This window comes from Elephas maximus, chromosome 16, assembly GCF_024166365.1.
Source record: "Elephas maximus indicus isolate mEleMax1 chromosome 16, mEleMax1 primary haplotype, whole genome shotgun sequence".
NCBI lineage: Eukaryota > Metazoa > Chordata > Mammalia > Proboscidea > Elephantidae > Elephas > Elephas maximus.
Genome location: NC_064834.1, coordinates 67990272 through 68002751, shown reverse-complemented (window position 1 = coordinate 68002751; position 12480 = coordinate 67990272). Strand labels below are relative to the sequence as shown.

The window sequence follows — 12480 nt, the reverse complement described above, 5'->3', positions numbered from 1 at the left end:
TTATACACCAGAACACGTAGGAATTGCAGGCTCCACAACAAAGGCCGGAAATGTAAAAGACAAAGGGAAAGGATCAGAATCTCCTCGCAGGGAAGACACCTGTCTCCTCCCTAGTCTGGGACATCCATGGGGGAGTGGGGGCAGGCAGGCAGACACTGATGGTCAGAAGGTCCTCTCTGATCAGAACTCACAGAATGTTAGAGATGAAATGGCCTCGGCAGCCCATCCTATATAATCCCCTTGTTTTACACCCGGGCCCAGGCTGGTCTGGGGTTTGCTGGAGGTCACCCAGCCCAGGTTCTCCCAGTTCAGGAAGCTTTTCACCCCTTCTCAGAGCCTCCAGGAAAGTAGGAAATAAGGAAGGAGGGAGCTGGGACATCTGTAGTGTGAGTGTGGACTCAGCCTCACTGTGCCAGGGTCACTGGGACCAAAGCAGACAGGCACCTCCCCCAGCTGCCCTGCATGCTGATCTTACCCACCTAAGACCCCCATGGCCAGGCCTCCCAGGGCAATCCCCATGGCGTTGCCTCTCTCCTGGTCATCAGTGTACACGCTGGCAAGCATGCCCATCCCTAAACAGGAAAAGAAACTGTCAGACCAACTCCATGGACACCAAAGAATAATCCCAGACTCCTCCCCGAATCTGTCAAATTGACTAAAATGTAAGACCCAGCAGATTCCAAGAGGACCGTGAGTACCTTCTCCCGCAGCGCCCCCCACCACCTGCAATACCTTGATTCCTGAATTATTCCAGCTAATTTTGTAAGGGATCAGCCAACCAGAGCAATGGTGGTGGTCCCCTCCAGCAGAGAGAAGCCCCCTGGATCACTGACTTACTCAGGGATCTTCATACCTACCAGCCACGGAGGAGCAGGAAGACCCAATTCCTTGCAGGGACCTGGCAATCAGCAGTAGTGCGTAGCTGCCAGAGAAGGCAAACACTGCAGAAGAACAGAGCACAGAGTCAGGGCCATCCCAGGATTCTGTGAGCAAAGCACTTCCAACAGGGCAATTTCTGGAGCCCTCCCGAAACCGACCCTGTTGTTTCAATCTTAACCACATCGTGCTTTCTCTCTGCAAAGACCTCTCTCAGTTGACTCCTTTCTGCAGTTTTTACCAATACGAAAACACCCCAGGTTGTCTTCTTGATTCCCGGCTCCTGGTTGTCAGAGCCCATATGGACCCACAACCAGAAGGCAAACATCAGACACTTACTAATTGTTGAAATAAACATGATGCAGAATCCAGCAAACATTGGAATTGGGTAGCCAATTCTGCAAAACAGAACCACAAGGAAAGTCTGGTCACTGCTGGGTATTTTTTTAGGTCTGATATTGATTCTCGCCTGCTTACCCTTTGGGATTAGGCGGGTAAGTGTTTGGTCAACTTTTCTAAAAATTCATATACTTGGTGCTTCCTGTGTGACCTTTTTTTGTTTGACTGTCTTAGAATATAAATACGTTTATGGATTGCCATTTGGAACAGAAGTTTCTCTAGAATAAACGTTAGCACAATATTGGCAAGTAACCCAGAACACATCCAAAATACATGGTCCCTATTGCAGCCACTTTTTAAAATATTATTACAATCTTTGCTAGAGCTTCCCCAAAGGGACTAATGCAATCAAAGGATTTTGGTAAAAAGGCATCAAGTGTTTCCACTTGCAGCAGAGACGGTTGCCCAACATCTAAGAGGCAATGAAAAGCAAGAACATTTTAAAATCTGCCTTCATGTTGATCCCAACCAGGCCAGCTTAGAAAGAGAAGCCTCGTTTTCTGTGCAAAAATGCAAACCCCTAATTGCTCCATTTGACCACTGTCCCTGCAGGGTTCTACCGCCAGGCCTGAGAGGCATGGTGAGAAGACATGGCCTTCTGCACCACACGTCTGGCTGGAAATCTGGCCTACCACTTCATAGGTCAAGTCTCCTCTGAGCCCCAGAGAGACCACCACCCCCCTCCCAGGACTGAAATGAGTATAAATTAAGATATGGATCTGGAACTCTCTACCGTGGTGCCTGGAACATAGTACAAGATCAGTTGCCATCAAGTCGATTCCAACTCATGGTGACACTATGGTGTCAACAGGTGACTTTTCAGAAGTAGCTCGCCAGGACTTTCCTCCGAGGTGCCTCCAGTGGACTTGAATCTTCAGCCTTTCAGTTAGCAGCTAAAGACGTTAACCATCTGCACCACCCAGGGACTCCAGAACATAGGAGATGCTTCAGAAATGTTGTCTTCTCTCTTGTTCTCTCCCTTCATTCCTATCTGATTCTGCTGGTTTAAGTGGATGACTTCGTTCCTGCTGTACAGGTGAACATGAGGGTACAGCTGCCTGTCCCCCGCCCTGAGAAGCCAATACTGGCTGAGCACTTGGCTTATAATAGGCTTGCTCCAACCCTGAACTGCCCTGGGCATTTCCAGACCTCTTCTACGGCTGCTAACCAAGAGGTTAGCAGTTCGAATCTGCCAAGCTCTCCTTGGAAACTCTATGGGGCAGTTCTACTCTGTCCTATAGGGTCACTATGAGTTGGAATCGACTCAGTGGCAGCAGGTTTGGTTTTTTGGGGTTCTCCCTCCAGCCCTAGACCCTCAAGAACCTGGAGAGGAACCAAATAAGCTGAGACAGCACAAAGGCTGTCTCGGGTCCCTGTCACTCAGCCTGGAAAGCCAGGCTCTAGTTAAAAGTCATACTAACAGCACCTTCATGTAAAGGTCACACTCAATTCTCCAACCATGACACCCCCCAGCTCAATGATTTGGTAAGGGCAGACAATCACCTCCCATTTTACAGGTAAGGAAACTGAAGTACTCTTCAAACATCAGTCAGCTAACTTCACAGGGCCCATTCCCTCCAGTCCAGGTCTTTTCCTTGCATACTGTACCACCTCCCCAGGCAGCCAAAGGGCACACGGCCATACATGGCTTCAAATAGGACCTTTTCAAAAGTTATCCTCATCATACTCCTATTTTTTTTAATCATTCCATGAGCATCCAGAAACCAAATACCAAAATATACAAATAGCATCTGGAAACTACGGCAGATGGCCAAGTAGCCCCCCTCCCACAAGTCCACGCAGATTCCTTGCTGTGGGCTGAGATGAGCTGTAGTTCACAAAGGTGGACTCAAAGCGAGTCAGGTAAACTAAGAAAGACATCCGGTTCTGAACTGCAATTTTCAAGTGGCAGCTTCTCAGTCTCAACCAGCCCCAAGCTGACTGATCTGTGCTCTTTATTCATGTGGGCAAAAGGACAGAATCAAAGCCCTGTGGTTTCACGCAGCACTACTGGAAACTTCCAGGAGATTCAGCGATGAGAACCTTCAGGTGCTTTATTTTTCTGAGCTACTCTGACACGTCTGGAGCCCCAGTGGCACAGTGGTTAAGAGTTCCAGCTGCTAACCAAAAGGTCAGCGGTTTGAATCCACCAGTCACTCCTTGGAAACCCTATGGGGCAGCTCTGCTCTGTCCTATAGAGTTGCTCTGAGTCGGAATCAACTTGATGGCAGCGGGTTTAGTTTTTTTGTTTTGATGGCACATAAAAGAGCAGGCATATTACGTCCCGCTTCCCTGGAAAAAACATAAGCCTCTCAGCTCTTTCAACATCATACTTGGAAAACGTAGTAGTTGAAATGCTAACGTGTGTCAAAGTTGTTGGAATTAAAGGCTTGCCTCTTCTGTCACCAATTCCTCACTTTGGTCATTTATTAAGGATCTAACATGAGCCCTTCTGGCTCCAAGGGCATCCCTGGATTCTGTAGCAAATAAAACATCCATGGACCCTCGCAGACTGCAGGCAGAAGCCCTGGGTAGTTTCAGGACAAAACTCACTGAACTATGGCAGTCCCTGTCTGTGGTCCTCAAGCTGCCAGCAACGCTACACCCAGTCTGCACCCTGGCTACTGGTTGGGAATTCGGCTGAGCACAGTACAAGTGGGCCGGAAGCCACTGAGACCCCTTCTTACCAGGAGACTCCAGAATTCTCCTTGGCCGTATAAGTAGGGAACTGGTGTTCATGGTTACGTATGATTCTTACAATTTCATGAAGTAACTGGTCTTATTCTTATTTTTCAGATGGTGAGATGATGACACTCAGGCTCAGGGAAGTTAAGTAACTTGCCCAAAATTCAGGGCCATGGGCACATCTTGTTTGTCTGAGGTCTGAGGTCCTGCTGGGGTACACTCTGGTGCGGAAGCCAATCACAGATGCAGACTTTCCCGGTGGGTGAATGAAATGGAAGATTCAGTTACATTTAATACCAGATGGTTCCATGTCCACATGGCTGTGTGGTTAAAAGGTTGCCATTTCCCAAGGCAAGGGGCTATGTTTTATTTGGAAGTACTGCAGCTACTGTTTCTTAATTCCTTTGGGATTTTACAAAGCATGTATGGAATAACCAAATGGCAAAGCCAGAAGGAAACTCAAAGACGGGCCAGCCCAACCCCTCACTTAGATGAGAAGATGAGGGTCAGAGATGGCGTGGTTCACCCAATGTTACAGAGAAGACCATCGATGTGGAGACCACTGGGCTCACACTGCTTCCTCCTCGCTACCGGAACACACATGCGCCCTGAATTCTCAACACCAGCCAAGCTGCCGAGCCCACAGAGCTCAGCCCCAAGGCAAAGAGCATGCGGAAGCTCCTGGGTCTCCACCATTAAACTCTCTTGACCCCTCATCCACCCACCTTACGCAGGCTGTCCAATGCCTCAGGGTCAGTGAGTGATGGGCAGAATGCCAAGCCCTTTCTCCTTCCCTGTGACATTTCCTAAATGGACAGAAACTCAAACGATATTAGTCATAAAAGTCTGAGTAGGCCCTCTTGTCTCAATTCAATGCCATCTCAATTAAAGTCCTATTGCTAATCAGAACTAGATCTCATGAGGCAAACCTGTAACCAAATGTCCCATTATCACCACCTCATGAGTCATCCTGGCCCACGGCCATCCTCTATAGATCACCAGGGACCCGTTAAATCAATTTCAATAAGACTAGAAACGATACATTGAATCCCTAACAAAATGTGTAAAACAATAAAAGGTAGGTCAATTATACAGTGAAACCTGTGAGAGCCGGAACTGGATGGGACTGCCTTGATTTTCCAGGTCTCGAAAGGTTTCCACCTTTGGGTGCAGTCTTACCACTTTTCAATCTCTATTAGTGGAAAATATTTCCTTCTCTAACAGGTTCCCACCTTACACAGGTTCCAGCTTTCACGGATTTTACTGTATACACTCAGTAGTCAGTGGCGACAGACACCCCACGCATCCTTAGATTGTCACTGGCAATCACTGCTTTTTCTCTAATCCAATAACTAGTTTCTCTTTGCCACAGAGACTAATACAAGCTCCTTCTCAGGCCTGCTAAGGCCACAGTTCCGTCTCCCGTAGTAAAAGATAAAAGCAAGGATGAAGAGTAAGGAGTGGCACGACAGTTAAGCGCTAGGCTGCTAACCAAAAGCTCCGCTGGAGAAAGACCTGGCAATCGGCTCCCGTAAAGATTACAGCCTAAAAAAACCCTATGGGGCAGTTCTACTCTGTCATCTAGGGTCGATATGAGTCGGAATCGACTGGACAGCACAAAACAACAACAGAAAACCAACTATTGCCAGACAAGAGATGATGTTTGCCATTTCAACCTTCCCGACACCATTAAAGGTGGTATGGCAACTGAATACCAGTAAATGGAGTGGTATTTTAAATTTGCTAGGACACAATAGGAATTTTATTGTCAATTGTTTAGTAAATAAAACACAATCCATGGGTCTGTCTTGTCTTTTTCAGGTATTAGAAGTGTGCAGGGCCGTGGAGTTCTCACAGCGCTGGGAGTAACCCCTGCTCCATGACACACAGCTCAAGGGGAAACTTCGCTCCCCTAGGAAATGCCCTAATTTCACTGCCAGCATCTTCTGATTTCAAACACGAAGGCTCCTGCCCTGCCTGCCATCCGAACGATGCCTGGGAAGGGCCACCCCTTCCCAGTACAGCTGGTTTCCCTGTCCACGGAGGAACTGAAAAGGTCACTGCTTATTTCTACAGAGCCCACTGCAGAGTAAACCTGGCTAACGCTAGAGAAAAAATAACGACAGTAGATTCGTAGTGCCTTTGTGCCCTGTGGCTTCCTCCTTGTCGTTCAGATGTTAGCTAAGATTTGTGGGGAAAAATAACCAGCTTTCAAATATACTAGGTAACTATGGAAATAAATTAAGCCACAGATGCTGGCTTGACAAAAAGCAGACCATTGAGACAATGACAAACTCAAGAGGAAGCCGAGGGAGCTGGCCCCAGCGCGGGGAGTTAACTCTTTCCCAAGCCAGCTGATTTGTGGAGTATCTTTTGACTCTAAAGATGCAACTATTATTTCAACCTTAGGCTAAGCAAGTGAAGAACACGATGACGCATTCTTAACCAGACTCATGGAAGAGAAAAAAGAAATTTAAAGGTGTTTTCACACTGTTTGTCTGCTTAAAACATTCCTTTTATGTACATATATATAAAATTCACACTGACACAACAGCCATTCACACAGCAGCACCATGACAGGGATTATAGGGGTCCAAGTTGGATATGGGGTGTCTCATTGCAGAGTTTGGTTCATTTAAGGCTAGAGGCTTTAGGTCAGCGTGGCTCCAATCAGCCCGGCACTAGGCGGACAGCCACCCCAGGTGTCTTTGCGGGTACCAGGCATCTAGCAAGCCTTCCTTCCTGGCACTGCCCGAAGCACCGTGAGATGTCAGGAAGCTGGACCAGGTAGAAAAAGGTACTATTTTTCTAGAGGGGTAGAGGGGAGGATCCATGTCCAAAGTGCAGGCTGATTTTTTTCTCACTCCTGCCCACTGATTAAAAAGTGCAATCAATACTCACTGCTTGGGCTTTTAACTAGTTCAGCTGGGTACAAGCAAGGAGAGTCCAGGCAGATGCAGGAAAGACAGATTTGACCTGGATTATTTACTTGTAGTAGCTAAGAGTATAAGCTATATAACAGAAAGCAGGCAGAAAGAATAGGAAGGCAGGAAGGACGGAGTTGGAAACCCGGCAGGAGAGTCTGGACATCTGACTAGCCCAGTCACTGCCAGGGCAAAGGCTTCTTCTTCCCTCAGCTGCAAACTCCTTTGCCTCTAAGATACTGGCCCAAAAGCCTTTGTTAAAGTCTCTTCCAGCTCTAAGGCTCCCGTTTAATCCACAGCAGATATTAAATTAACCAACTTCAAAATGCCATTTTAACACACTTGTTTACAACACTGAAAACGTGAGTCGTACATGATGACGTTCCTCAGTTTATCTCGTTGGTAACTGAAGACGTGATTGGCACAAATTACATCAAAAGGCTGTTTGCAATGGCTCGCGGGGAAGATTCTGGAAAGGCAAGTGGGATGTGTTTGTCCCTTCTCTGCTACCGTTTCCATCTGAACTGTGGAGGGAAGCAGAGCCCCAGAGGCACCCAGAAAAACTGAAAATCCCCAAATTCATTTCTACCCGGCTTCGAAAATCTTAGAAAAATTGCAAATCATGGTAATGTTGTAGGGAAACAGAGCTCACTCAATTTTCCTACCTAAACCGCCATTAAAACCTGTTTGCATTTCCATATTACAAAGCAGCATTAGAAGATGAAAGTCATTTTGAAATTTGCAGGGGTGGGGGGACCAGGTGGGAATTAAATTTTTGCTCTAGGTAATTTTCAAAGCGGATTACTCACCATAAGGATAGACTAAATTTCACAGGTCAGAAAGCAAAATTAGATTTCTCCTAGCACACAATTTTTTGGAGCCCCAAACATGAGCCTTGGGCGGCTGCCCTGTCCAAACATTCGGGGTATTCAACAGGAGAAAGGTCTCACCGGTTTTAAACAAGCTGCTTCCCTGTGGCATAAGCAAAGGATTAAAAACAAGAAGGAGTTTTTTTTTTTTTTTAAAGCTTTTCATTTTCCATTTGCATTTGCAATTTGGAAGACTGGAATACTCCCATCATTTCAGCCAAGTTTCTAAGTCACTGTACAGCTAGCAACATTCAGGCCCAAGCCAGTGGCAAGGCCTTATTATGATAATGTCCTTAATTTGCGAAAGTACTATTTGAGCTGTTTGCTTTCTCAGAATACAAAACCCTGAGCCGTTTTCTGTAATTATAACAGACGCACTTTAAGGCATCTCCATCTTGAAAAAGAAAACCCTGCAACTACTGACGTCTGTTTGGTTTTCCACCTGGAGAATGGGAGAGCTGCCCAATGTCTGTCGAGGTGATAATGTTGCTTCTTGGTGGGCTCACAGCAGCCTCGCTGGGCTAATTCGCTTAGCATATTTTATGCTGCAGCCTCATGATCCTGCTCCACACTGAGAGGAGGGCCGGGCATGGCCTGGGGTTGTCAACACGGTTTCAATGGCACTAGTCAGTTCAGAAAACCAAACTGCAGAAGTTTTAAATGTGCTCCTATCCAACTGACCATGGATGGGCCAGCAGCGACCTCCATGTGTCTAAGGACAAATCATGAACTGGGCCTCTCTGAGCCCTGCCACCGCCCCAGACCCCAAGGCCCAGCTTCATCGGCATGCAACCACACTCACAGGGGCCTCAGACTTGGTTTAATGCTCTGCTGTCGCCATCTTGAAATTTTTAATAATACTTGAACAAGGGGCTCCACTTCTCATTTTGCACTGGGCCTCACAAATTATGTAGCTAGTTATTGCTACTTAAGCCATGTCAAAGCCTGGGTTAATGTAAAGACCCCCCCCTGCTCCGAGTCTGCCCGGGATGCTGGGCTGACCCACTCAAAATCGCACGTGGCTCACCTGGTTCTTCAACTTGGCTTTGCAACCTCTTGTGGTGCCCAACTGCCCCCATAACAGAATCCCACCCTTCTCTCTATCTGACTTGGGGCCTCCTATAGTCTATTCCAGCCCCAGTCTCCCAGTTCATCCCCTCTCCCCTCCTCCCTCCCATGTTCTCTTTTCTGTCCCTCATCTTCGTCTTTGTTCATGTTTCTGGACCCAGTTCACAGGTAGGACTCTCGCACTTCCTTCTCTACTGTTTTTATATTTCTACATCTGGGGCTGCACTGTTTACACAGCAGTCTGCCACCACCCACTCCACCCCCTCACAGACACCAGCTTCCTCTCCTTAATCTGACATTTTCGGGGACTACCTCCTTCCCTCAACTGCAAGCCCCTCGGAACGAAATCTTCCATTCTGTCCTGTGCTTTGAACCCCATATGCCAGGCCATCTCAGCTGCAGAAGGACAAATATGGCTGGACGGTCATCAACATCAGGAAAGTGAATCATTATATTTAAAAATCCAGAATATACAGATTAATATAAAGCTGGTTTGGGCAGTATGAATGGTGCAGACAATGGCCTCAGTTCCCCTGTCCTTCGTGCAGCAGACACAGTTAAGTGACTGGCAAAAGGGGAAGAACCATGACCCTGCACATGACCTCAGCATCTGGTAAGAGGTTCATCTCTGCACCAATATTATCCATCTTTTCCAGCGTTCCCCAGCTGGCCATCTAATGGAGACTTTACCATGCCAGCTCTACAGGAAACCACCTGGCTTTCTATAAGGACACAACCAGAAGGGGAAGAGAAGGCCACATGGCACATAAAAGCCAATGACAGCCATGGTGTCTGGAGAGTTCTCGCTGCCCATGGGTTATTTTGACAAAGTACTTATGAAAGTAGTCATTTAGACAAAACCAAGTTCTCCACTTGAGGAGGCCTTCTTTATTCATTTTCTCTAATATTTTCTCACTTTCCCAGGAACAGAGGGAGGAATGAAAGGTGCAATAAACTAGGAAATCATGATCAACGAAGAACAGAGACACCAGGGGAAAGAGGCTGGTCTTCCCCAGCTCACCCACCACTGAGTCTCCAGATTCTGATAAATCAATAAGAAACAGAATCCCAGGGGGCAATGAGCTTAGAATGATATAAATATCAAACTCCTGGACTACAAATAATAACCTACCTATTGGTCAGCAGTCCTACAAAAGGGTTGGTGAGGAGCTGGACTGTGGCTTTAGAGGCAAACAGCAGGCCGACCTGCACGTTTTCATTCAGGAGATCTTTGTCTTCCCTGGGGCAGTCAGAAGGGGTGGTGGATGTGTTGGTTACCACCATGTGCTGAGTGGTGGTCTTATGGAGCTGCCCCAGTTGAGGGTTTCCGGTGGCGTTCCCGGTGACCATGGTGGAGTTGTCATAATAGGAGAAGATGTTCTGGAAGCTCCCCATGGTAGAGGCCGTGAACCCTGGCTTGGCTGTCTGGATTTCTGTAGCATTTTTCTCATGCTCAAGGCTGTACAAGTAACTGGGGATGATGGGTACTAGGGACAAGAGCAGAACAGGAAGTGGTGATCACCCCGAAAGCCTCCCCAGGACCAAAGCCAGTAAAGTATTTGCCAAACAAGGCTCGCAAAGGAGGCAGGGGTACCCCAGAAATGGGCCCCTGGGCCTGCTGCTGGCACCGACACAGGAACTACTTCACACGGCTTAGCCCACCAGACAGAACAAAAGCCCCAGGATGCTGAGAGTTCAGTCTACTCTCAGGGGCAGCACTTTGCCAACTTCCCCGGCCCCAGAGATTTTTTTTTTTTTTTTTCATTTGTGGGGTTTCTCATTACAGGTTTCTTCAACAGGAATATTCTAGAAAGGCAAAGTGTGGTCTCAGGCCAGGTCGGTTCTGACCTGAGGTCAACCTGCGCTTCTCGGAAAGAGAGGCTCCAAAGACACTTAAATGGATGAATCAAGGAAACAGAAACTGAAATTGCATCACGTGCCTTAGAGAAATAATAATCTGCAGGAAGTAATAATTTAGAAATCCTACCACAGGCCCCTTCATCTTTCTATTTCATGAGTGGGAATCTGCATTTTTCATACAACCTGGAAGATTTAAGAATTCCTAAGACTTTCAAAAAGGAACAGTAAAATTTGTTTCAGTAACAGACGATCTGTGACAACAGAACGTTCAGGACAAAGGAGAGGTGAGGCCACTGTCACCGAGCGGGATGAGCCACACAGCTCTGGACACGCCTTTCAGGGAAAATCTGTTTGCTGTTCTGAAAACCTGTCCTAAGCAGCCCTGCAAATGGATAGAATGGGTAAAATTCTTAAGAGTATAAACCCATGTAGAGTCCAAATGAGAAACGATTTTCTTAGTCACTGAAAATTAGGATATTTTTAAGGAAAAGAATATCAAACGCATATTTTTCTATTAGTTGAGCTCATTAAGACCTGCATTGCAATTATTTAGTTTTTTCAAAAATCCATTATATGAAAAAGGTTGAAACCAGCATTGTTCAAATTACTCTTGAAATAGGTCCTAAAATGTTTCCATCTGAAGTCATTCACCAATACAAAATATTTAAATGTCGCTTACTTGTTTGGAGGGAGGGATGCTGATTTGTCCCTTTGTTACATTAAATTAACCCACCTTTTTTTGGGGGGGGTAGCATGGAAACCCTGGTGGCGTAGTTGTTAAGTGCTACTACGGCTGCTAACCAAAGTGTTGGCAGTTCAAATCCACCAGGCGCTCCTTGGAAACTCTATGGGGCAGTTCTACTCCATCCTATAGGGTCGCTATGAGTCGGAATCGACGCGACGGCACTGGGTTTGGCTTGGCTTTGGTTTTGGGATAGCATAATAACCTGTGTAACATTATTTTGAACTCTGGGAATTCCTCCTCCTTAACAGAAATCTTTTTCATAATGGTGAAGCGGGAAAGGGGAAGCCGGGAATTATCAAGAGGAAACATACATTCTGGGTCTTATCGGATGTCACATTTTGACCTGACCACCAGGAAACGAAGCCACAAAAGCAGCTCCTACAAGCCCAGCGCGGCAGCCTTCGGGGATGCATTTTTGCAGCTCGTGTTCAAGTTTTATAAGCCGGCGCGGAGCTCCCGGAGCGCGCTTGGGAAAGGCGAGCGCCCGGGGAAGGATGCCGCGGGACGGGGGCGGCCGGGCGGTACGTACCCACCACGGTGAGCAGCATGTTGTCCAGCAGCAGCGCGATGTATACGATGAATAGGATGAGCTTCCGCGAGTGACGGCTCTCCTGCAGCCAGCGGAGCAGCGCCAGCTCGCTCAGGGCCATGGCTCCGGGACTGGCTGCAGGCGCGGCACGCGGTGAGGGGCCGCAGCGGGCCTGGGGACACCCTTCCACGCGACCCCCAATAACCAGCCTTCGCCAGCTGCGGAAGGGACGGTCAGAGAGCTCTCGCACAGGCTCCCGGGACGGCCCCGACGCCCCACCCTCGGCTCACCTGTCCCGCTCGCGTCCCCACGAGCGCCGTCGGGGACCGAACCTGGGGCCCACTAGGCGCTGCCCGGCTCTCGCCACCACCCCCCCCTCCCCCGCTCCCCGCCAGGGTTCCGCTTCTCCGCCTGATTCTTCAGCGCTCTCGAAAGTGCTGCGGGACCCAGCAGACTGCGCGCCCTGCGCCCGGCTTTTTGGAGCCACCCGGGAGCCCTGCGCGCGGAGCTTTGGGGACCCTCCTG

General features: G+C 48.0%; 1 protein-coding gene across 1 annotated transcript in view; it reads right to left on the bottom strand.

The window, feature by feature from the left end:
* SLC18A2 (solute carrier family 18 member A2) overlaps positions 1-12076 on the bottom strand; it is a 38819-nt gene extending 26743 nt beyond the window's left edge. The window contains exons 1-5 of the mRNA XM_049855228.1: positions 11956-12076; positions 9954-10308; positions 1216-1274; positions 858-941; positions 480-572 (exon numbers count right to left, since the gene is read on the bottom strand). Coding sequence (XP_049711185.1) covers positions 480-572; positions 858-941; positions 1216-1274; positions 9954-10308; positions 11956-12076 — 712 coding nt within the window. The remainder of the gene's footprint in view (positions 1-479; positions 573-857; positions 942-1215; positions 1275-9953; positions 10309-11955) is intronic.
* Between the last annotated feature and the right edge of the window lie 404 nt (positions 12077-12480).